This window comes from Chlamydomonas reinhardtii, chromosome 5 (genome assembly GCF_000002595.2).
Source record: "Chlamydomonas reinhardtii strain CC-503 cw92 mt+ chromosome 5, whole genome shotgun sequence".
Classification (NCBI taxonomy): Eukaryota; Viridiplantae; Chlorophyta; class Chlorophyceae; order Chlamydomonadales; family Chlamydomonadaceae; genus Chlamydomonas; species Chlamydomonas reinhardtii.
The window spans coordinates 1,993,622-2,016,423 of NC_057008.1; the positions used below are offsets into that span (position 1 = coordinate 1,993,622).

The following is a 22,802-nucleotide window of genomic DNA, read 5'->3' on the forward strand; positions in this document are numbered from 1 at the left end:
CTGTGATGCACCTCGCGTGTTTCTGGGCATGGCATTGCGCCGTTGCGCCAGCAGGGACGCGTCTATCTTCCCTGCATCGCATTTGCGACATGCTTTGGCAAGTCCCTTCTGCAACTCCTGCCACACAACATCCTGCACCCAACTCGGCGCAACAGCTGCGCACATCCAGCGCCACCTACTGCCCAACCTACTTTCCTGCTGATCCTGCGTCACACTTCAAGTCTGGCTTTCTGCTGTTCCGTTCTCGCCCTGCTCTCCACTTTTGCCTGCGTTCTCGCGTGTCGCGCATCCCGCCGTGCCAACCGCCCTTTGCCCCGCCCTGCTCACAGCGCCCCCTTCCCCCTTCCTCCTTGGAGGGACAACCTCACAGACGTCTTGCACCGGGGTCCGTACGGACCCCGGCTTTATGGATGCGAATTACAATTGAAGGGACAGTCCGACAAGCGGGGGCACACGGCTTTATGGATGCGAATTACAATTGAAGGGACAGTCCGACAAGCGGGGGCACACCGTACCCACGCCGCGAGGGACCGTCTCCGGCCCAGAGAGAAACACCCACCCCCTGGTTGACTGCCGACCTTCATAGCGTTACGCGCATGAGTCGAAGCCAAGCCGAAGCCCGCCAAAGCCCCACCGCCACGTAACACCCCTCATCTCTTTATGGCTTTATGGTTGCGATATTACAAAGAAGGGACAATCCGACCAAGCAAGGGTGCCCGTGCACCCAGGTCAAGAGGGACCATCTCCGGCCCGAAAGGAAACCACCCTCCCCCCAGTTGGCTACCGACCTTCCACAACCGTGCAACAGGTCTTCGCGTGGTGGGCGCGTTCGAGGTGATGGACGTGGTGGGAGCGGAGCTGGGCCTCACGTGGAAGGCGGCCAAGGACCAGGGGCGGGACGTGGCGTGTCAGCAGCTAGAATTCCTGGGCATGCTGTTTGACACGGTGCGGTTGGAGATGCGCATTACACCTGACAAGCGGCAGCGGTACGCAGCGGGGCTGCGATCGCTGCTCGACGCAGCGGCGGCCGGCGCGGTACAGCGGCACGATCTGGAGACCACTGCCGGCAGGCTCACGTTCGTTGCCCGCGCATGCCGATGGGGATACACTTTCCTGCAAAGTGTCTACGACACGCTGTTCTCGACGCAGCAGCCGGCCCCACCCACAGTGCGGCTGGGCCCGGCGGCGCTCGAGGACCTGCAGTGGTGGTGGGAGGTGCTGCGGGTGGACTCCTCACTTTGGGACGGCGCCCGACAATGCACGGTCGCGGGACTGGAACTGGTGCGGGGGGAGTTCGCTGACGCTCAGAGCGGCGCCGTGGTGTTTACCGACGCCAGCGGGGTGGGCTTCGGCGCCGCGTGGAAGTAGGCGGAGCTGCAGGGAGTGTTCTCGCAGCAGCAGCGGCAGTCGCACATCGCTTGGTTAGAGCTAACGGCGGTGGTGCGAGCGTTGCAAGCGTGGGCGCCGCGGCTGAAGGGCCGCAAGGTGCTAGTCCGCTGCGACAACACGCAGGCAGTGGCGGCCGTTAACCACGGCTCCACGCGCGTCAGGGAGGGGCGCAGCCTCTGCAGACAGCTGGCAGAACTGGCGATACGGGAGGGCTTTGAGGTGCGGGCAGAACATATCGCAGGCGTAGAGAACGTGCGAGCAGACCGACTCAGCCGACAGCTGGCACAGGCACGGGACCAGAATCTGCGCCTCAAGCCGGCCATCTTCCAGGGCCTGGTGGTGGGTAGGTACCGGCCCACCGTCGACTGCTGCGCGGACGTTCTGGGCTTGAACACACAGCCAGGGTGCAACGAATTCTTCAGCCCGGAGCGCTCGGTGTTGGGCCAGGAGCAGCAGCTGGCGGGCAAGGTGCTGTGGGCGTTTCCACCGGTGGCGCTGGTGGGCGAGGTGCTGGCGACAATAGCAGCAGCAGCACGCATCAGCAGCGCCACCAGGGCGACAGTGGTAGTCCCGGACCAGCCGGACTACCACTGGTACCGGCGCTGGGTGCGGGGGCCGAGCGGGGCGGGCACCGTGTTTAAGACTAAGGGCAGACTATCCGCCGGGCGGAGGGTGTGTCTGTGGCCGTGGGGAGAAGAGGCGGAGCCGGCGCCGTACGACTTCCTTGTATTGCGCGTACACTGACCGTGGCCCGCAAGCCCCTCTCCGCAGGACCGGCGGCCGCGGAGGGCCCGTGTGCTACATGCGCGCGTCGCTGCGGCCGGGCGGACCTGCGCTGCGAAGGCTGTGGCTCAAGGGCGCATCACCAATGCCTGGGGGCCAAGAAGACGGCCTACTCGGGCGGCTGGTTCCGCTGCACGAACTGCGTGCTGGCGGCGGCAGGCGTGGGCGGCGGCGCAACGGCCAAGGCTTTAGCGGCAGATTGGGTCGCGCTGGCCGGGGGGGACGTGGCGGACAGCTCAGCCGGCGTGTACGCCACGGGGCTCCGGCGGTACGTGGCCTTCTGCAGCACGGAGCTCAACCTGCGCGAGCGGGAGGCGCTACCACCGGGCCGGAAGGGCGACTTGAACCCGCACGCTGTCTGCCTCTTTCTGACGCACTGTATTCGGCGGAAAGGCTTAGCGCACAAGACGATGGAGGGCAACATCAGCGTGCTGGCAGACTGGCAGCGCTCGAAGGGCATCCACGGCGACGACCTTATCAGCCGGCATCCGCTCGTCCGGCGTGCGCTGCGCATCTTGAAGCGCGGCAGCGGGGGCGCCCAGCAGAAGCCACCGCTGCCGCTCTCCGTGCTGCGCCAGCTGGTCGGGTGGCTGGCCGTGGTGGCGGCACAGAACGGCCAGCAGGCCGAGGCGTGCAGCCGTGACGCCTGCTGGCTGGCGCTGGGCTTCTTCGAGATGCTGCGCCGAGGCGAACTGGCGGCACTTCAGCTGGGAGACGTGGGACAGCAGAAGCCGGAAGGGCCGGTGGTGCTGGAGATCCAGCGCAGCAAGACGGACCAACAGGGGGCGGGCGCAGCAGTACACCTAGCAGCGATGACAGCCAGCCGCATACCTATCGGGAGGATTGTGGGCAGATACATACAGTGGCGGCGGGCGGCGGGGGCGAGCGACGGTGATCCGCTCTTCGCGGTGGTGGGGCGGCGCACGGGGGGGCTTGGGAAAGAGTGGTTCACGCGGCGGCTAAGGAGCCTGCTACAGGCGATGTGGGAAGGGGCCGCGGGTAAGCCGGACGCGGCGAGCTTCTCAGCTCACAGCTTGCGCAGGGGCGGGGCGACGGCAGCTGCCAACGCGGGGGTTTCAATCGAGGACATTAAGGAGCACGGCCGGTGGAAATCGGACGCCGTGCGCGTGTACATCCGCAAGTCAACCGTGGAGCAGCGGCGGCTAGTGGCGAGAATGTGAGCAGAGTGGGGAACCGGTGTGGGGGGTAGTTTCTGCCCGGCGCAAGGTAGGCGCGGCGGGGCAGACCTGGTTTAGAAGGGCGGTGTTCGGTGGGCGCCGCCGGGCCGGCCGTGGGGAGATGGATCCCAAATCCTCACCCGCACGGGTACGGCCCGCAATCCCCCATATCTGTTTTGCTACTCCCTGGACATAGCATGAGTAGGTTTGCGAACGGACGCCGAAGGCGGTAACTTTGCTGAGAGAGACAGCACCGAGTGCAAGACGATGCGGTGTAATTGTGTGGGTGTGTTACATGGGCTCCGACTCTCCGCAGCCCATCAGCTCAAAGGGCTGTTTTAGGCGGAGAAAGGCTTTGCCCGCACGTAGCGTAAAATAAGTTTTGAAGCGGGGCTAAGGAAGGAGGGACGCCCACGGTTGTGAGAGGCGGGGGAAGGGGACAAGTGCGGATGAAGGCCTGGGGTCAAGGCGTGTCGAACCCCATCGCTAGGCAAGGGCTGAAGGTAGTAAGCGTGTGGCCTCGGTGGGCTATTTGTTAAGTTCCGTTTGGTGTAGAATCGTGTCAGTAGGCAGTGAGAGGCTCGTTAGTGCACGGCACGCTAGTTTTGTGTTTCCCGCCCACCCACCCCTCGTTCTCCTGACCACAGTGTTATGTTGAAGGCTGACAGTGGGGGCACTGATGGCGACGCTATTATAGTTTGACTTGTCTGGTTTGCCAGAGGACGTGTCCGGGGGGTAGTTTCTGCCCGGCGCAAGGTAGGCGCGGCGGGGCAGACCTGGTTTAGAAGGGCGGCGTTCGGTGGGCGCCGCCGGGCCGGCCGTGGGGAGATGGATCCCAAATCCTCACCCGCACGGGTACGGCCCGCAATCCCCCATATCTGTTTTGCTACTCCCTGGACATAGCATGAGTAGGTTTGCGAACGGACGCCGAAGGCGGTAACTTTGCTGAGAGAGACAGCACCGAGTGCAAGACGATGCGGTGTAATTGTGTGGGTGTGTTACATGGGCTCCGACTCTCCGCAGCCCATCAGCTCAAAATGACTTGAATGCTTGCCATCGCGTGCACCGTAGTGTCCCTGCAAATATGTAAAATGTTCCTTCATGTTTATAATGCTCAATTGTGATCTTGTCGGGGGCTAACGAGCTGGACCTGCCTTCATCGCGCCCTCAGTAACGCCGCATCGCATTTTCTTGCCGCGGCGCCATCGACACCGTGATATACATCACAGTACTCTCCGGTACATACAAACGTTATAACAAGAATTCTTACACGATAACGAGCACAGCTGCTTCAATTCGCTCCATACCACCGGCCGCTCCCCGCTGTAGCAACGCCATAGGCCTCGCGGGCCGCGCCTAAATGACTTAAACATATATGAGGCACTGCTAGACATGGCGGAGCTGTAAATCCCTGTGATGCACCTCGCGTGTTTCTGGGCATGGCATTGCGCCGTTGCGCCAGCAGGGACGCGTCTATCTTCCCTGCATCGCATTTGCGACATGCTTTGGCAAGTCCCTTCTGCAACTCCTGCCACACAACATCCTGCACCCAACTCGGCGCAACAGCTGCGCACATCCAGCGCCACCTACTGCCCAACCTACTTTCCTGCTGATCCTGCGTCACACTTCAAGTCTGGCTTTCTGCTGTTCCGTTCTCGCCCTGCTCTCCACTTTTGCCTGCGTTCTCGCGTGTCGCGCATCCCGCCGTGCCAACCGCCCTTTGCCCCGCCCTGCTCACAGCGCCCCCTTCCCCCTTCCTCCTTGGAGGGACAACCTCACAGACGTCTTGCACCGGGGTCCGTACGGACCCCGGCTTTATGGATGCGAATTACAATTGAAGGGACAGTCCGACAAGCGGGGGCACACGGCTTTATGGATGCGAATTACAATTGAAGGGACAGTCCGACAAGCGGGGGCACACCGTACCCACGCCGCGAGGGACCGTCTCCGGCCCAGAGAGAAACACCCACCCCCTGGTTGACTGCCGACCTTCATAGCGTTACGCGCATGAGTCGAAGCCAAGCCGAAGCCCGCCAAAGCCCCACCGCCACGTAACACCCCTCATCTCTTTATGGCTTTATGGTTGCGATATTACAAAGAAGGGACAATCCGACCAAGCAAGGGTGCCCGTGCACCCAGGTCAAGAGGGACCATCTCCGGCCCGAAAGGAAACCACCCTCCCCCCAGTTGGCTACCGACCTTCCACAACCGTGCAACAGGTCTTCGCGTAATGCGTGTCTCGGCAGCTGCACAGCGAGTCGAAGCTAAGCCCAAGCCCGCCAAAGCCCCACCAACGTACAGCAAACCGCACTAGCGCACGAGGCGCAATCAAACCGGCGAGGCGTCAACGCAGGTACACCGGGCACGTAGTCCGGCGACGCCCACGTCGACGCCCCACACCCACAGCGCACACACCAGAGGCACACCGCTCCCACCACCCACGAGCAAATTAAGGCGAGGGGGGCGGGGAGCCCACATCATCAGGCAACACTAGCAGCACACAGTCACCCGCACCCCGCGAGAGGAACGGATGGTGCGCAGGCACCGTGGCCCAGGCTTTCGGGCGGAGGCCGAGACTGACATATGATTGCAGCCGGCCCCAGAAATCAGCAATAACGGACACACTGATGCGCATGACTTCCGCCGACGTCAGAGCCCGACGCACACGCAAGCCAGTCATAATCACCTTTATGGGCTTTATGCTGCCCTGTGTATAGCCGAGATGGACAGGTCGACCGACCCTGGGTCCCATTGCCCGACTTTCTAGATAGCGCGCAAGGAGGGCGCCGAGCAAGTGCAATCGAAAGGCCGACTTGCACATGCGCCCATAATCGCGCCGGGGCCCCGAAAGGACGAGCCTATGGCAATTTTCAATTGCATGCGCGATTACAATTGCGAGCAAGTTTGCGAGGGGCGACCTTTCGGCGTGCTTAGCTTTCGCGATCAACTGAAGCACCTACACGCTTTCAAATGAAGCAAGTGGGTGCACGTATACTATTGAATTTTCAAAGAGCTGTTGCAAGAGTTGACCGCGAATTCCCACCTCCCAAGAACGTTACGCGCCCACACGCTGAAGCACCGCAATCCAAGAACACATCGCAATATCATTTGTCATCGCGTATTGCACTAATTTGTATGGAAGGTATAAGTTCGCCGGGGTAAGCAGCGGCCTCGCCATGGATTGACCTTTGCGCGTTCGCGAGGAAAGCAGCCCATGTCAGCTGGCATAGGGTGTATGATGCAAATGTAGTCCACGGCAAAGAACGCAGGGAGCATTGCGGAAGTGTTGTGCGACTCGTCCCACGCCCAGCCCGTTGAGCGCGGGGAATCGCGAGAGATTACGGGTTGGGGTGTGCGTCACGCTGGCTAGACATACGTGGGTGGCGAGTTCCCTCACGCCTTCCAGCTCCTGGCCTCCCGTGCCGCAAGCGTGTGCCCAAGCTGAGGCGCTGCGGACGAGAATACGTGCCCCCAAGCAGGGGGCATTTCTGGACTCAGCCCAGGCGCCGAGTGAAACCCGCGTGGCTACGGGGAGGCGCTACGCGGCCACCAACTGCCCATCAGCATCGCCCGCCCCAAGTACTATGTTCGGGGGCTAAGCCCGTTTCCTTTCCTGCCCTTTCTTACTTGCCATTCACCGCGTCACCCAATCATGCCCGCCTCCCAAGTACCGTACAGTTCCCACACTCTCTCCCCCCGCTTGCTGGGGTTCCTCATCTTTGCCCTCATTATGTATGAAGTATTGCTTCCTTATTTGCTGTTGCTGTTACATCAAGCTATATGCTCGGGCCTGTCCTCCTGTCCGCCCTTTCCGCCATCCCTGGCCTCCCCCTCCCCCGCGCCCTCGGCCCTCCCTCGCCCTGCCGCTTTCGCTCCCGCTTGCGGTTCGCACAACCGGGAAGCAGCACACTCAGGGACGAGATCATTGACATTATCTAGATTTTCGACTTTCTTGCCAGCGCCTAATCTGAGTCAGCTCCGGCGCCAAAAACCTGACCTTTGCGCCACACCCACCTGACCTTTGCGCCTGACCCGCCATTCGTCGTCGGGCTACCTTCCTACTCGTCACTGTCATAGACATCAAGGCGGCGCGCGCCCAGGCGGGCATGAACTGCATGCTGTACGGTCATGCATGGGGCACCGTCTCGAAGGTTCCATTTTGTCTGAACTGTTCGGCCGGGAGGCAGGGAGGTGGTGCCCAGCCACGGGCCGTTGGTGCGAGCCGTCAGCAGGGCCATGGGGCGGAAGCAGGGATGGTAGGAGCGGAGCAGCTGCCCAAATACGCGCTGCCACGGTGCCTGGGCGGCAACAGGGCGGGTAGTGCCGTCTCCACTCGCATAGGTGGCGGCGCGCTTGGCCCAACGTGCATAAATGTGCTGCTGCAGGGGAAGACTCCCAAACCCCCCAGACACAGGGTGACCGGGTAAGAGGCGGGCGGGGACGCCGGTGAGCCGCCGGTCGTGCTGAGATGGGCCCTGGCTGCGGTCAACCAGCTTGGCCACTGCCGCCTCCCAGGCGGCCAGCGTCTCAGGAGGCGGTAAGCCGGAATGCTCCATGTGATACGTGGCCATGTGGGTACCATACGCGGTGGCAGTGGAGGCGCGCCCGAACATGGAGAGCTGCATGTGGCTGATCTTATCCAGGCGCCGAGCCGCTTCCTCCGTGCGTTGCTTCCAGTCCAAGGCGGGCATTGTTGGCGGATTGGTGAATGGGACGCCCAGGGCCACCGCTGACGTGACGACGCGAATACCAGCAATGGTCGGCGCACCGGGCGGGGCGGCCGCGTGGGCGGCAGGTGCGCTAGTGTCCCTTTTGAGTTCTTCATAAATTCAGTATATATATGTATACAATTTCGATTTCGGTATATACCGTGAAAAAAAAATATCGGAGATGGAGGCGTTGCGGAATATGGAACATACGGGAAGGAACGAACGGGAAGTTCCATGTTCGATTCACGGTATGTGACCCACGGGATAAACCCTTTTTATTCAAAAGGGAAGTGGCGATGATGACTATTAAGCAACGCCTCCGAGCGTTGCCATTCAGCAGATCAGTGACGAAACGAAAAACCTGAGCCACAGTTTTATTAGGCAGCAAACGTTGGGACACCCGACTCGCAACCTAGCAGTGCATCAATGTTACACCTGTGAAATGTTTGTTGTTCACTGGCCATATGGATGCGAGATTACAATTGAAGGGACAGCCCGACAAGAGGGGGCACACCGTACCCACGCCGCGAGGGACCATCTCCGGCCCAGAGAGAAACACCCACCCCCTGGTTTGCAGCCGACCTTCATCCTGTTACGTACATGAGTCGAAGCCAAGCCAAAGCCCGCCAGAGCCTCACCGCAACGCAACACTTCAGCATCACTTTTAGGTCTTTTTGGCGGCAGCACAAACGCAAAACAAGACACGACAGGCCGGTGGTCTGCCGACAGTCCCATCAAACGCAAGTACCACACAAATATCACGTCCGAAGACGATGTCCTGGCCCGAAGGCCCACCGCAGGGGCACAGCCCCAATGTCTCAAGGCACCGACCGCCGCCGGGACCATGCCACACGCGCACCCTGCATACGCACGCGCCTCACCACGGAATACCCACCCGCCTCCATCAAGGGGCCCAACCCACACACAACAGCAGGCGACCGGCCAGAACGACTAGAAAGCAACAGGTGACGCGAGTGCCGCGGCTCCACTACAGAACTCCGACCGCATAGCTGGCTCGTCAAAGGCAGGCGTACCAAACCTCACAGGGCCCTACCTGCCACCCTGTAGCCACAAAGAAACCATCAGCCGTCGTGGGGGCTCCGGCCGCGGCCAGCGTAGCAGGCTCGACCCCCACAGAGACAGCAGGCACGCGGGAAAGCGACGAAACGAGGGCACGGCGACACGCACCACACGGCACAAGGGCGTCCAGGCCCGACAACCTGCACACCACACAACGCAAGGGCAGCGCCCCAACACCAGAAACCTACTGCCAAGGAGGCAACCCGACCGCCGAGGCGCCACGAGAAGCCGCGACGCATGCAGCAACCGAGGGCGCTCCACGAAGCTTGGCGCCTGGCCACGAGTGACCGCCAGGGCCAACCGCGACCTGCACTCACAGGAACCACACAAAAGATAGCTACAAGGAAGAACCAGCCCGGCCAACTACGACGAGCGCGGCGGCCGCCATGGAACTTCGAGCCCAAGTCTCGGCGCTGAGCGCCTGTCTGAACCCCAACCCTGTCTGAACCACGTCTCGGAGAAATACGCCCGGTAGCTCGGAATGTGCCTAATTGCCAGCCTACCCCAATTTGGCCCACTTGCCCGTGCGGCCGCCCCGCACGGATTCAGAGCCTGCCTGAATTAATATTGCACATTTGTATTATATTAGTGATATATAAGCACTGGGGGGCCTGTAAGAGGTCGATTCCCGACCGGTCCCCAAAACCGACCCTGCGCGCCCGCCCGATTATTTGGCCCACTCGCCAGAGCCCACGCCCTGGTCCTCGAAAGCCTCCCCGACCGCCCCATTCTCTGCATATATATTATACCCTAGATGTAGTTGATAGCTCAGCGAGCTCAAATGGGCAAACGAGGGCGGGCTGCGCCCGGCTCGCCAGCGAAACGTGGGCGGGCTCGCGAGCCCGCCCAGCCGCCCTCTCCAGTCGCCACAGCGCCGCCCAGCAAGCGCGGAAAATATACATTGTACTCAGAGCGTGCAATCTGGGCAGCGGCGCAAGATTTAAAGCAGCAGCAGCGCGACCATGCCGATGGCGTTCGCAAAAAGGCGCCATCGATGCACGAGGCGCTGCGCAGCGTCGCAGGCGTTCCTCGCACAACCTTCCGGCACTGGTGGAATGAATACGGGCTGAAGGAGTGCTCGCTGGAGGAGTGCACTGCGCGCGCCGCGGGAGCCCCTTGGCCGGCGCCGGCGCCGGCCCAGCAGCCCGCGGCGGCCCCAACACCACCACCACAGCCGGCCCCGCTGCAGCAGCCCACCGCGCCCTCGCCGCAACCGCCAATAGACGTGCAGCCAGGTCTGGACGGAGGGGGGATGGTGTACGTGCGCTCACCCGCTGCTGCTGCCGCCGTGGCGGCGGCGGCGGCAGCAGCCCGCCGCCGCTCGGCAGCAGGAAGCGGCGGTGGTGATGGCGTCACGGGCGGCGGCCTACAGCGTGAGTCGCCACTGTCACCTACCCGCACGTTCATTCATTCAGGACGGACTGAGGGAGACGAGGGCGTGTGGCGTGTGGCGTGGGCGTGGGTAGCGTGGGGGTCGCGTGCGTGGGGGCTAAACCGAGCCGAACCGGTGGAAAAAGGAACAGACTAATTGCCGGTGCATTTACAATTACAATGGGCAAGCTTTGTACGGTTTGCGCCTGCAAGAACGCCTTGCCAGACGACAATTCCCACAACATGTTGAGCATGTAAGCCGCGAAGGTGCACCGAAAACGCTCCCTATCTTGCCCGGACGGTTCAAATAATCCTCATATGATATTTATAAAGTACCGAAGTCAGCAAATCGCCAGCAGGGATGCCCAAAACGCCTCGCGGCCGGGTGGGCCAAATTGGGGTCGCCCCTCGGTTTTCCCCCCAAAACCCGGCCCCCAGAATCCACTCGCCCACCGCGCCCTTTTGACCCCCAACCCCTGGAATAATCTTATATAATGTTTACATCAATATTTAGGCAAGCGTGGGCGCCTAGGAAGCCCTGTAGCGGTCTGGGCCAAAAGTGGGCCAAATATGGCACATTCCGAGCTAACAGGCGGCAAATATTGGGAACAAAAGCCAAGGTCGACAACTAAAATGTTGTGCGCCCCCATGCGAGCCAAGGCTCGCGGGCTAGGGGTTGAGCCCTAGAGGCGTATTGTTATGGAGAAAGGCCATATGGCGGGGCTCGGAGGCGTTGCTTAATAGTCATCATCGCCACTTCCCTTTTGAATAAAAAGGGTTTATCCCGTGTGTCACATACCGTGAATCGAACATGGAACTTCCCGTTCGTTCCTTCCCGTATGTTCCATATTCCGCAACGCCTCCATCTCCGATATTTTTTTTTCACGGTATATACCGAGATTGTAATTGTATACATATATATACTGAATTTATGAAGAACTCAAAAGGGACACTAGCGCACCTGCCGCCCACGCGGCCGCCCCGCCCGGTGCGCCGACCATTGCTGGTATTCGCGTCGTCACGTCAGCGGTGGCCCTGGGCGTCCCATTCACCAATCCGCCAACAATGCCCGCCTTGGACTGGAAGCAACGCACGGAGGAAGCGGCTCGGCGCCTGGATAAGATCAGCCACATGCAGCTCTCCATGTTCGGGCGCGCCTCCACTGCCACCGCGTATGGTACCCACATGGCCACGTATCACATGGAGCATTCCGGCTTACCGCCTCCTGAGACGCTGGCCGCCTGGGAGGCGGCAGTGGCCAAGCTGGTTGACCGCAGCCAGGGCCCATCTCAGCACGACCGGCGGCTCACCGGCGTCCCCGCCCGCCTCTTACCCGGTCACCCTGTGTCTGGGGGGTTTGGGAGTCTTCCCCTGCAGCAGCACATTTATGCACGTTGGGCCAAGCGCGCCGCCACCTATGCGAGTGGAGACGGCACTACCCGCCCTGTTGCCGCCCAGGCACCGTGGCAGCGCGTATTTGGGCAGCTGCTCCGCTCCTACCATCCCTGCTTCCGCCCCATGGCCCTGCTGACGGCTCGCACCAACGGCCCGTGGCTGGGCACCACCTCCCTGCCTCCCGGCCGAACAGTTCAGACAAAATGGAACCTTCGAGACGGTGCCCCATGCATGACCGTACAGCATGCAGTTCATGCCCGCCTGGGCGCGCGCCGCCTTGATGTCTATGACAGTGACGAGTAGGAAGGTAGCCCGACGACGAATGGCGGGTCAGGCGCAAAGGTCAGGTGGGTGTGGCGCAAAGGTCAGGTTTTTGGCGCCGGAGCTGACTCAGATTAGGCGCTGGCAAGAAAGTCGAAAATCTAGATAATGTCAATGATCTCGTCCCTGAGTGTGCTGCTTCCCGGTTGTGCGAACCGCAAGCGGGAGCGAAAGCGGCAGGGCGAGGGAGGGCCGAGGGCGCGGGGGAGGGGGAGGCCAGGGATGGCGGAAAGGGCGGACAGGAGGACAGGCCCGAGCATATAGCTTGATGTAACAGCAACAGCAAATAAGGAAGCAATACTTCATACATAATGAGGGCAAAGATGAGGAACCCCAGCAAGCGGGGGGAGAGAGTGTGGGAACTGTACGGTACTTGGGAGGCGGGCATGATTGGGTGACGCGGTGAATGGCAAGTAAGAAAGGGCAGGAAAGGAAACGGGCTTAGCCCCCGAACATAGTACTTGGGGCGGGCGATGCTGATGGGCAGTTGGTGGCCGCGTAGCGCCTCCCCGTAGCCACGCGGGTTTCACTCGGCGCCTGGGCTGAGTCCAGAAATGCCCCCTGCTTGGGGGCACGTATTCTCGTCCGCAGCGCCTCAGCTTGGGCACACGCTTGCGGCACGGGAGGCCAGGAGCTGGAAGGCGTGAGGGAACTCGCCACCCACGTATGTCTAGCCAGCGTGACGCACACCCCAACCCGTAATCTCTCGCGATTCCCCGCGCTCAACGGGCTGGGCGTGGGACGAGTCGCACAACACTTCCGCAATGCTCCCTGCGTTCTTTGCCGTGGACTACATTTGCATCATACACCCTATGCCAGCTGACATGGGCTGCTTTCCTCGCGAACGCGCAAAGGTCAATCCATGGCGAGGCCGCTGCTTACCCCGGCGAACTTATACCTTCCATACAAATTAGTGCAATACGCGATGACAAATGATATTGCGATGTGTTCTTGGATTGCGGTGCTTCAGCGTGTGGGCGCGTAACGTTCTTGGGAGGTGGGAATTCGCGGTCAACTCTTGCAACAGCTCTTTGAAAATTCAATAGTATACGTGCACCCACTTGCTTCATTTGAAAGCGTGTAGGTGCTTCAGTTGATCGCGAAAGCTAAGCACGCCGAAAGGTCGCCCCTCGCAAACTTGCTCGCAATTGTAATCGCGCATGCAATTGAAAATTGCCATAGGCTCGTCCTTTCGGGGCCCCGGCGCGATTATGGGCGCATGTGCAAGTCGGCCTTTCGATTGCACTTGCTCGGCGCCCTCCTTGCGCGCTATCTAGAAAGTCGGGCAATGGGACCCAGGGTCGGTCGACCTGTCCATCTCGGCTATACACAGGGCAGCATAACAAAGCTGATGACTGTTTCTCCCGTGCTGACCTTTGGCTGGTGCAGCCGCCTGCTGGGCTGGCGCCGCCGGTGTGGGATGTAGTGTGTTTGGCTGCGCTGTCTGCCCTTGACTCGGGCCGGCAGCAGGTGATTATGACTGGCTTGCGTGTGCGTCGGGCTCTGACGTCGGCGGAAGTCATGCGCATCAGTGTGTCCGTTATTGCTGATTTCTGGGGCCGGCTGCAATCATATGTCAGTCTCGGCCTCCGCCCGAAAGCCTGGGCCACGGTGCCTGCGCGAGGTATGGGGGGTTCCCCATGGACCGGAGCGCCCCCCTCATGGGGAGAACCGCATGTACCGGGGCGCCCCCCTCGTGGGGAGGGCCCTCGGCTCCCCAAAATGTCGTCATCGCGGAACACCGCGCCCGCGCCCTCCACCAGCAGTCCCAGCCCTCCCCCCTTCTCAGGAGGGCTTCCCATAGCTCCCCGCGGCTCCATGCCTGCTCAGCTCGTGCCCGCTGGTGACGGCGCCGGGCACTCCGATTGGCTTACACCGCCGGCGCCCCACACGGTGCCTAGTAGTGCCCAGTGTCAGTGCTGCTACAAATCTAAATACAGCACATAAAACGAAGCTCTATTGAACGCCCTTGCTTCTTCTTGCTATCTTGGTGTCCCTTGCAGTCCCCGGCCGCATGTTAACCGTGTAGGCAGCTAACAAACAATGCATACGATGAATATTAAATTCAACTGAATGAACTACAAATGGCCCGACAGGTAACCTCATAACTCAAAAGTTATAAGTCGACGCTCGGGCTTGCTAATGTAAATACCCGCAGAAAAGTAAAGCTGCAAAGATCAAGCATGGCCTACACGCTGCGAACAACAACCTCTCGGCGCTGTTTGATGCCAACGCCGTGGAGGACCTCGAGGGCTCGCAACTGAAGTGAGTGCTCTCATAAAATAACAAAGCCGTGCGATGTTCTCGAGATGCACCGTGCGTCATGTTCACTCGCACTCACAGGCAACTGCCGGGCGCCCTCTACATTGTCGCCGACCCCACCTCCTCCTCCATTGAAGTCCATGCTTACGGCTCCATGGATGACCCTATGCTCGTGCCGAGCATCACGCACCTGGTGAAGTGCGCGTACGCAGTACACCAGCTCCGCCAGCCCCCACCCAACATTACCATCGTCAAGGCCAAGGCGACTGGCACCACCGCAGGGCCAGCACCCAAGCCAGAGTCCTACCTGGTGAGGGAGACGCTGCGCTTTGTGTACCAGGTGCGTCTTTCTTATGGAGTACAGCGCACACTTGTCTGAAGGACACGTACCTGCCGCGCAGAACGCCGTGCTGCCAGGCCTTCGGGAACTGTACGATACAGGATTCACAGTGCACATGTGCAACGGGGGCAAGTGGAGCAAGGATGACGGCGTGTCAGCAGGGAAAATTGCAAGCTGGATTCCTGCAGACGGGGGGTCCTGCACATGTGATGGCAGCACGTGCATGGACGCGCGGGTGAAGTTAGGGTTTCCTAACGTGCCGCTGGTGGACTACATGAAGCACGAACTTCGGAAGGAGGAGGCAAAGAAGGCTATCAGCTGGGGGGTGCGGCGGAGTACGTTCGTTGCTCAGAAGGTGGCCGAGTAAGTATGCCTGTACTCTATTGCTGCCGGCACGTAGACATGGCTTCTTTTTGCAGGTTGGAGGCGGAATGGAAGGAGGAGCGTGCCGACCACAAGGTGAGCATCTACCGTGTACGGTACGGTACCGCAGTTGTTATTGCCTACCCGTCCATTGATGCTTGTAGGCATCTCAGGCGCGATCTGGGGCCGCTGCGGCCCGGGTCCAGCAATCAGCGGAGTCTGATGCAAGTGACAGCGATGAGGAGGTGGTCAACCCGGTGGTGGCTCGCAAGGTCCGCAAGCAGCAAGGTGTGCAAGCCTCGTGTGCACGGTTGCGTGCCAAGCTCCCATTAACTCCTTTCATCCCCTATGCAACAGGTGCAACTGCACTCAGCCAGCAGCTCCTGCAGACGCATTTTGAGCGCTTCAACATGGATGGGAAGGGGGCTGGGGAGGGCTCGCTGCTGCAGGTGCTGAAGGAAGAAGGCTATGGGCTATCCAAGGCAGCCCTGGCCAGGGCGCTGCGGGATGCCAGCTTGAGATGGGGCAAGCTCACGCCGACGCAGGTAAGTGCACATGCTAGGGCGGCTACGGGTAGTTTGCTGATACTTGCAACGCTGCAGGAGGAGGCACTCGGCCACTTCCAGGAGGTGAAGGAAGAGTACGGCGAGGAGGAAGCTGTGGGGGTCATTGCTGGCATGCTCAGCCTGACGCTTGAACATGCTCGCAAGCGCCTGGCTGCGGCAAAGTTGCTCCGTTCTCGTAAGTTGATACATCCCGTCGTGACTGCATCCGTACTTGAACAGCGCATTATGATGCAGGCGTGGACAAGCAGCCGGAGGGCTCTGGGCGGGCGGTGCAAACGGCACTCAGCAGGCACACCACCAAGAAGAGTCGCGGTGGCAAGGAGGGCCACAGCAGAGAGGAACGCCGCGGTGATGATGTGAGCCGCGGTGATGATGTGAGCCACGGCGGTGAGGCGAGCAGCAGCGGCGAGGCGAGCAGCAGCGATGAGGAGGGCGGTGGTGAGGAGGGGAGCGGCGGTGAGGAGAGCAGCAGCGGTGAGGAGAGCAGCAGCAGTGAGGAGAGCCACGGCTGCAGCGATGTCGATGAGGACGCCCCATGTAAGAAGTGCGGCGGCGCCGACGCGACCGTCTTTGACATGGTATTTTGCGATGACTGCAACGACTGCTATCACGTGAACTGCCATGAACCCCCTCTCACGGCGGTGCCGATGGGCCGCTGGAGCTGCAGCACATGTGCACAGAAGCCCGTTGGCTGTGCGGGCGGCGGGTTGGGCGGGGGTGCCGAAGCACTGCAGCGCGCAGGCGGGCCCGGCGCGGACTTGGAGGTCGCAGCACTGGGCAGGGCGGAGACAGCTGCCGGCGCCACCGCGGCAGCGGACTGCAGCAGCACGGGTGGCGGTGACGGCGGGGCGCTAGCGCCGACAGGAAGCCCACCTCCAGGACTGGGCGGGCTGGCCGAAGCACTGCAGCGCGCAGGCGGGCCCGGCGCGGACTTGGAGGTCGCAGCACTGGGCAGGGCGGAGACAGCTGCCGGCGCCACCGCGGCAGCGGACTGCAGCAGCACGGGTGGCGGTGACGGCGGGGCGCTAGCGCCGACAGGAAGCCCACCTCCAGGACTGGGCGGGCTGGCCGAAGCACTGCAGCGCGCAGGCGGGCCCGGCGCGGACTTGGAGGTCGCAGCACTGGGCAGGGCGGAGACAGCTGCCGGCGCCACCGCGGCAGCGGACTGCAGCAGCACGGGTGGCGGTGACGGCGGGGCGCTAGCGCCGACAGCAAGCCCACCTCCAGGACTGGGCGGGCTGGCCGAAGCACTGCAGCGCGCAGGCGGGCCCGGCGCAGACTTGGAGGTCGCAGCACTGGGCAGGGCGGAGACAGCTGCCGGCGCCACCGCGGCAGCGGACTGCAGCAGCACGGGTGGCGGTGACGGCGGGGCGCTAGCGCCGACAGCAAGCCCACCTCCAGGACTGGGCGGGCTGGCCGAAGCACTGCAGCGCGCAGGCGGGCCCGGCGCAGACTTGGAGGTCGCAGCACTGGGCAGGGCGGAGACAGCTGCCGGCGCCACCGCGGCAGCGGACTGCAGCAGCACGGGTGGCGGTGACGGCGGGGCGCTAGCGCCGACAGCAAGCCCACCTCCAGGACTGGGCGGGCTGGCCGAAGCACTGCAGCGCGCAGGCGGGCCCGGCGCGGACTTGGAGGTCGCAGCACTGGGCAGGGCGGAGACAGCTGCCGGCGCCACCGCGGCAGCGGACTGCAGCAGCACGGGTGGCGGTGACGGCGGGGCGCTAGCGCCGACAGCAAGCCCACCGCCAGGACTGGGCGGGCTGGCCGAAGCACTGCAGCGCGCAGGCGGGCCCGGCGCAGACTTGGAGGTCGCAGCACTGGGCAGGGCGGAGACAGCTGCCGGCGCCACCGCGGCAGCGGACTGCAGCAGCACGGGTGGCGGTGACGGCGGGGCGCTAGCGCCGACAGCAAGCCCACCTCCAGGACTGGGCGGGCTGGCCGAAGCACTGCAGCGCGCAGGCGGGCCCGGCGCGGACTTGGAGGTCGCAGCACTGGGCAGGGCGGAGACAGCTGCCGGCGCCACCGCGGCAGCGGACTGCAGCAGCACGGGTGGCGGTGACGGCGGGGCGCTAGCGCCGACAGCAAGCCCACCGCCAGGACTGGGCGGGCTGGCCGGGGCACCGGTGCACAATAAGCGCATAGCAGTTGATGAGCTGCCAAGACGTAATAAGGGCGCAAAGCTGCAAAGCATCCTTGAGATGTTGAAGAAGTAGTTGACACGTGACACTGAGCAACCCGTTGACATGTCTCAAGGATAGTCCGTTCGGATAGTTTTTACTGGCTGGAAACCAATATGATAAGGATACTTATGCTATGTAGGTGCCACCTGCTGAGTTTCAACTGAATCGGAGGTGGTCATTTTTGGAAGGTAGTGCTTCTGGGGGTCGTTTCGGCGGGGTTTGGGAGGTGTGAGAGGCGAGTCGCTCCAAACTGAAGGTCACCTGCTTGCGTTCAAACTCGAGAACATCATGGACCGGAGCGCCCCCCTCATGGGGAGAACCGCATGTACCGGGGCGCCCCCCTCGTGGGGAGGGCCCTCGGCTCCCCAAAATGTCGTCATCGCGGAACACCGCGCCCGCGCCCTCCACCAGCAGTCCCAGCCCTCCCCCCTTCTCAGGAGGGCTTCCCATAGCTCCCCGCGGCTCCATGCCTGCTCAGCTCGTGCCCGTCGGTGACGGCGCCGGGCACTCCGATTGGCCTGGACCGCGCGCCTGCATATCGTAACCTCAATAGCAGATGTCGGCATCACTTCTTGGACGGACTAGCTTTATGTAGCAGGAGTGCCAAAATGCCACAGTAGCTTGGACCAGTTACAATGTCACTTAGGGACTTCAAAGTTCCAAACCCTATAAGTGCAGGCGCTAAAAGGACGGATCGAATTGCGAAGAGGAAAAACCCGAATCAAGTTAGAGTGCGTGTGCGACCTCGCATTGAACAAAGCAACACTCAACAGGAAGTAGGCCACCACCAGCTAGAAGATGATGAGGGAGAGCAACATGCTAACGTGGAAATGCATATGGGCGCTTCAGCAGCGGATCCGCTGCCGCATGTGCACAGCGAGTCCGATGATGAAGACACCGAGCAAGGCGACGACGCATCAGTGGACGTTGCAGCTCAGGTCAGGGTCCGAAAGGCGTTCTTAAAGCACTACGCCTCGGGGGCAGACAGCCGCAGCCGCCTCCTCGACAGTGCCGCCGACACGCTGCGGGCGTTGGCCCAGGCCATCCCACGCACATGTCCTGGGTGCGGCGTGTCCGCGGTGTTCGGGGGAAAGCGATGTTCCGTGACAATTGTCACATGGGAGCAGCCTGTGATCGCGGAAATACCTGTGGGCTGGTGCACAACGTGCAAGCAGGGCTGCAACTTGCTGCCGGTTCAGGCGGACTGCGTCTCCGACTCGAACAGCGGGTGGGACCTCGACCGCGCTCACTCTGGCAAGAACGTTCTCTGGTGGCACCAGTCCGTGCTGCAGATGTATGACATCCTGTCATTCAGGACCAGACATCTCAGCGCAGACGCGTTTTGTGACGCTATGATGAACAGCTGGGAGCGCAATGGGATCTCCCGTCCAAGCTCTGTGTCGGCGACAACCCTGCGCCAGCGCATGCGCGAGGCGCTGCTGCTGTATATGGACTGTCAGAACGTCATCGAGGACTACCCGGAGGACACTATAACCGACTGGCCTCGCGGCGCCCTGAACAGCTGCCCCTGCTGCGGTGACAGCGTCACATGTGCAGCAATGGCGGTGGACGCAGGCGCCGGGCCAGCTGGCGGCGCCATGGCAGCCGGCGTAGCGGCTGCCCCTGCAGTGGTTGGGGAAACGGTGGTGGGCGCACGCGCCGGGCCGAGCGGCAGTGGCGGCGTGGCGGGTGTGGACATGGCAGACGCCGGGCCAGCCGGCGGCGCCATGGCAGCCGGCGTAGCGGCTGCCCCTGCAGTGGTTGGGGAAACGGTGGTGGGCGCACGCGCCGGGCCGAGCGGCAGTGGCGGCGTGGCGGGTGTGGACATGGCAGACGCCGGGCCAGCCGGCGGCGCCATGGCAGCCGGCGTAGCGGCTGCCCCTGCAGTGGTTGGGGAAACGGTGGTGGGCGCACGCGCCGGGCCGAGCGGCAGTGGCGGCGTGGCGGGTGTGGACATGGCAGACGCCGGGCCAGCCAGCGGCGCCATGGCAGCCGGCGTAGCGGCTGCCGCTGCAGTGGCTGGGGAAACGGTGGTGGGCGCACGCGCCGGGCCGAGCGGCAGTGGCGGCGTGGCGGGTGTGGACATGGCAGACGCCGGGCCAGCCAGCGGCGCCATGGCAGCCGCTACTGTGGCCATGCTTGGTGCAGCCGCTGTCGCTTCAGCATGGCTGCTCACCGCATGCAGTCCTGAGGGCTCTGGTCCGGGTCCTTCTTGTCTCCACTCGGTGCACTTCGACGCATGCTTCAAGTTGAATTTGCTGGCGTTCAGAGGCTACGCGGCGCAGTACACGCAGCTTGCACGCCGCCGCTTTTTCCTGCCCAACACGCTCATCCAGCAGGTACTTGCAGACGGCACGGCTTCGCAGCAGATTGGAGCAACCCACTGCTCCAACTTCAACGCCGATAAGGTCAGTAGTGTGGAATGAGTGACGTACCAGCACCATGGCCTAACAGAACCTTACAGCCCTAACCCGACCCGTCTGCCCCAACAGGTGCTTGCAGCCGAGTCACGCAAGAACCTGATCACGGCAGTCGGGGCTGTGCTATGCCGGCACGGTATGCTGCTGCGGTTGATGAACCTGTTCGGAGGCGAACGTCATGCCTACGCTACGACTGCGGCGTTGTCTCTCCTGAGCGCTGGAACAGCGGTGCAGTTCTGGTGGTACGACATTGCTTGCAGGTGGGTTTGCTCCTGTAGGGCTTCTGCTTCCGTTCCATACAGTTACGCTAAGTTTTGCGACTGCAATGAATGCAGGTGGGGCAAATCCTACACCAAATGGCTGGGACGGCAAGCTCCAGAGCTGCAGCAGCTGGGCGCAGGCCTGCGACCCCTAATCCCGCCGTGGCATCGGTACGCCCACAGGTGAGTGGCTATCACTTCTTACCCTGGCGATGACTAACAATGTCATGTGTACTGTTTGCAGCCTCGCCTGCCAGAAGGCATTTGGTCACGCCAGCGTAGGTGGTGTGGGGCAGGGCACTGGGGAGCCGGCTGAGATCTTCAACAGCGTCATTGGGCCGCATGGCGGGGTCACCCAGTACATGAGTCCGGCGAATAGGGAGGCGCATCTGGAGCGTGTGTGCCGCCTGTACTGCCGGGACGTTTTGGAGGACATGCCGATGCGGCTCTGGCGCATGCGTGAGCGTGCGAAGGCGGTCCTGTCCAGTGCGCGGCAGCGCGTTGACGACCTGGAGGCAGCCCTTGCAAAGGAGATGAGCTGCGAGGTCGAGGAGGTGGGTAATTAGCTTGGTGGGGGGCTTGCTTTGAGAAGTCTTCATGTTCTGAACCTTTAGTTACAAGTTACTTATAGCCTCCACCTTCGCCACTTGTCATGCAGGTACGACAGCGCCTGCAGCAGCCCGCAATGGAGCCCGTTGCGGGCACCGGTGCGGGCGCAGGCGCAGGCACAGCCGCAGCCGCAGCCGCAGCCGCAAGCGCGGGCACCGGCGTAGGCGCGGGCGCCGGCACGGGCGAGGGCATGGGCGAGGGCACGGCCGCGGGCGCGGGCACGGGCGAGGGCACGGCCGCGGGCGCGGGCACGGGCGAGGGCACGGCCGCGGGCGCGGGCACGGGCGCGGGCACGGACACGGGCACAGGCGTGAGTGTGTCTGCTGCAGAGTATGCACGCTGCAGACTTGCCATCATGAAGCTGCAGCGTGAGGATGCGCTGGACGACAGCTCGGACGCAGTGCGTCTAGGGCTGCTGTTTCCAGGCGCGGATGCTGTGCCCGTGTGGCAGCGACCAGTCCTCATCCGCTCCATAAAGGAGCAGGCTGCAGAGCTCGAGCACAAGCACGGGTACGATCCAGTAGCCTGGGGCCCAGGGTCGGTGCTGATGCAGGCAGCACTGGCGGCGCTGGCGGAGAGCGAGCTTGCGAAACTGTGTGACGAAGTAGAGGTACGTTCCTGGCCGCGATGCCCGCCGTCATTTTGCAATGCTTGTACATTCACTGTCACAACAATCAATCTTTACCTGCCTGCGTGTGTCTTTCGGTGCTGACAGGATGCCGTGTCGGACGTCGTTGCGCTTGGCTACGTGGTCAAGAAACTGGCAGGCCGCCGCCACCAGCAGCAGCTTGCGGTGAAAGAGGAGAGGCGGGCGCGGGAGTCCGTGGCCCGGCTGTGGGGCGATCTCGTCAGCTGGAGTAAAGTCCCCAGAGCCACGTCTGAAGAACTGCGGAGTGGCCTCTCAGCTGCGGGGGCTATGGGCAAGGCCCTCAAGAAGCAGGCCTTTCCGTGGGTGCCACGGCACGGGCGCCTAGGGGTGCCGAAGCTGGAAGCGCGTTGGCGCCGCGCGCAGGAGGAAATTGTGCGGTGCACGGAGGAGTTAGAGCTTATCACCAAAGAAAGCACGTGTGCGGTCAAGTACTACACGCACCGCGCGCGCCTTTTGACCCAGGCACAGTGCGGTGTAGAGGAGCGGAGTAGCCGCGGGCGGTTTACTGCCGGGCATGTGAGTGCTGTCTCTTGAATATTGGTGGCGGGTAAGCGGGCTGCAAGCATAGGCAGCTGGCCTGCACGCTAACGTACTAACGTACCGAAACGACCCCCAGAAGCACTACCTTCCAAAAATGACCACCTCCGATTCAGTTGAAACTCAGCAGGTGGCACCTACATAGCATAAGTATCCTTATTATATTGGTTTCCAGCCAGTAAAAACTATCCGAACGGACTATCCTTGAGACATGTCAACGGGTTGCTCAGTGTCACGTGTCAACTACTTCTTCAACATCTCAGGGATGCTTTGCAGCTTTGCGCCCTTATTACGTCTTGGCAGCTCATCAACTGCTATGCGCTTATAGTGCACCGGTGCCCCGGCCAGCCCGCCCAGTCCTGGAGGTGGGCTTGCTGTCGGCGCTAGCGC

At 62.2% G+C, this 22,802-nt stretch overlaps 8 protein-coding genes across 8 annotated transcripts in view; 5 read left to right on the forward strand and 3 right to left on the reverse strand.

The window, feature by feature from the left end:
- CHLRE_05g241645v5 (uncharacterized protein) overlaps nucleotides 1-69 on the forward strand; it is a 1,912-nt gene extending 1,843 nt beyond the window's left edge. Inside the window, exon 2 of the mRNA XM_043062398.1 lies at nucleotides 1-69. This exon is cut by the window's left edge and continues 1,658 nt beyond it. The gene's annotated coding sequence lies outside the window, so the exon portion shown is untranslated.
- Nucleotides 70-117: 48 nt separating this feature from the next.
- On the forward strand, nucleotides 118-4,347 carry CHLRE_05g241646v5 (uncharacterized protein). Its single transcript, XM_043062399.1, has one exon. It carries the CDS (start codon nucleotides 838-840, stop codon nucleotides 1,366-1,368), a length of 531 nt encoding a protein of 176 aa, XP_042924754.1. The 5' UTR covers nucleotides 118-837; the 3' UTR covers nucleotides 1,369-4,347.
- A 2,584-nt stretch (nucleotides 4,348-6,931) lies between these two features.
- Nucleotides 6,932-8,427, reverse strand: CHLRE_05g241647v5 (uncharacterized protein). The gene has a single exon (XM_001700611.2). It carries the CDS (start codon nucleotides 8,039-8,041, stop codon nucleotides 7,409-7,411), a length of 633 nt encoding a protein of 210 aa, XP_001700663.1. The 5' UTR covers nucleotides 8,042-8,427; the 3' UTR covers nucleotides 6,932-7,408.
- Nucleotides 8,428-9,887: 1,460 nt separating this feature from the next.
- CHLRE_05g241648v5 (uncharacterized protein) lies at nucleotides 9,888-11,319 on the forward strand. The gene is made up of 2 exons (XM_043062400.1): nucleotides 9,888-10,512; nucleotides 10,949-11,319. Exons 1-2 carry the CDS (start codon nucleotides 9,921-9,923, stop codon nucleotides 10,993-10,995), a joined length of 639 nt encoding a protein of 212 aa, XP_042924755.1. The 5' UTR covers nucleotides 9,888-9,920; the 3' UTR covers nucleotides 10,996-11,319.
- A 78-nt stretch (nucleotides 11,320-11,397) lies between these two features.
- Nucleotides 11,398-13,392, forward strand: CHLRE_05g241649v5 (uncharacterized protein). The gene has a single exon (XM_043062401.1). It carries the CDS (start codon nucleotides 11,576-11,578, stop codon nucleotides 12,206-12,208), a length of 633 nt encoding a protein of 210 aa, XP_042924756.1. The 5' UTR covers nucleotides 11,398-11,575; the 3' UTR covers nucleotides 12,209-13,392.
- Nucleotides 13,393-16,328: 2,936 nt separating this feature from the next.
- CHLRE_05g241651v5 (uncharacterized protein) lies at nucleotides 16,329-18,024 on the reverse strand. The gene has a single exon (XM_043062403.1). The coding sequence runs from the start codon at nucleotides 17,895-17,897 to the stop codon at nucleotides 16,365-16,367; it is 1,533 nt and encodes a 510-aa protein (XP_042924757.1). The 5' UTR covers nucleotides 17,898-18,024; the 3' UTR covers nucleotides 16,329-16,364.
- Nucleotides 18,025-18,528: 504 nt separating this feature from the next.
- Nucleotides 18,529-22,416, forward strand: CHLRE_05g241652v5 (uncharacterized protein). The gene is made up of 5 exons (XM_043062404.1): nucleotides 18,529-20,345; nucleotides 20,430-20,617; nucleotides 20,801-21,171; nucleotides 21,276-21,836; nucleotides 21,942-22,416. Exons 1-3 carry the CDS (start codon nucleotides 18,774-18,776, stop codon nucleotides 20,802-20,804), a joined length of 1,764 nt encoding a protein of 587 aa, XP_042924758.1. The 5' UTR covers nucleotides 18,529-18,773; the 3' UTR covers nucleotides 20,805-21,171; nucleotides 21,276-21,836; nucleotides 21,942-22,416.
- A 42-nt stretch (nucleotides 22,417-22,458) lies between these two features.
- The window catches only part of CHLRE_05g241653v5 (uncharacterized protein), a 3,693-nt gene continuing 3,349 nt past the window's right edge, over nucleotides 22,459-22,802 (reverse strand). The window contains exon 10 of the mRNA XM_043062405.1: nucleotides 22,459-22,786. Within this exon, the coding sequence (XP_042924759.1) occupies nucleotides 22,656-22,786 (131 nt within the window). The 3' untranslated portion in view covers nucleotides 22,459-22,655. The remainder of the gene's footprint in view (nucleotides 22,787-22,802) is intronic.

Excerpts from the sequence above, each read along its gene's own strand:
- CHLRE_05g241648v5 (XM_043062400.1), top strand. The coding sequence starts at position 9,921 with ATGGGCAAACGAGGGCGGGCTGCGCCCGGCTCGCCAGCGAAACGTGGG. Across the intron at positions 10,513-10,948 it reads CACGGGCGGCGGCCTACAGC|AATCCACTCGCCCACCGCGC; the intron begins GTGAGTCGCCAC and ends CCCGGCCCCCAG.
- CHLRE_05g241652v5 (XM_043062404.1), top strand. The coding sequence starts at position 18,774 with ATGGGCGCTTCAGCAGCGGATCCGCTGCCGCATGTGCACAGCGAGTCC. Across the intron at positions 20,346-20,429 it reads CCAACTTCAACGCCGATAAG|GTGCTTGCAGCCGAGTCACG; the intron begins GTCAGTAGTGTG and ends CTGCCCCAACAG.
- CHLRE_05g241651v5 (XM_043062403.1), bottom strand. The coding sequence starts at position 17,897 with ATGCGCTTATTGTGCACCGGTGCCCCGGCCAGCCCGCCCAGTCCTGGC.
- CHLRE_05g241649v5 (XM_043062401.1), top strand. The coding sequence starts at position 11,576 with ATGCCCGCCTTGGACTGGAAGCAACGCACGGAGGAAGCGGCTCGGCGC.
- CHLRE_05g241647v5 (XM_001700611.2), bottom strand. The coding sequence starts at position 8,041 with ATGCCCGCCTTGGACTGGAAGCAACGCACGGAGGAAGCGGCTCGGCGC.
- CHLRE_05g241646v5 (XM_043062399.1), top strand. The coding sequence starts at position 838 with ATGGACGTGGTGGGAGCGGAGCTGGGCCTCACGTGGAAGGCGGCCAAG.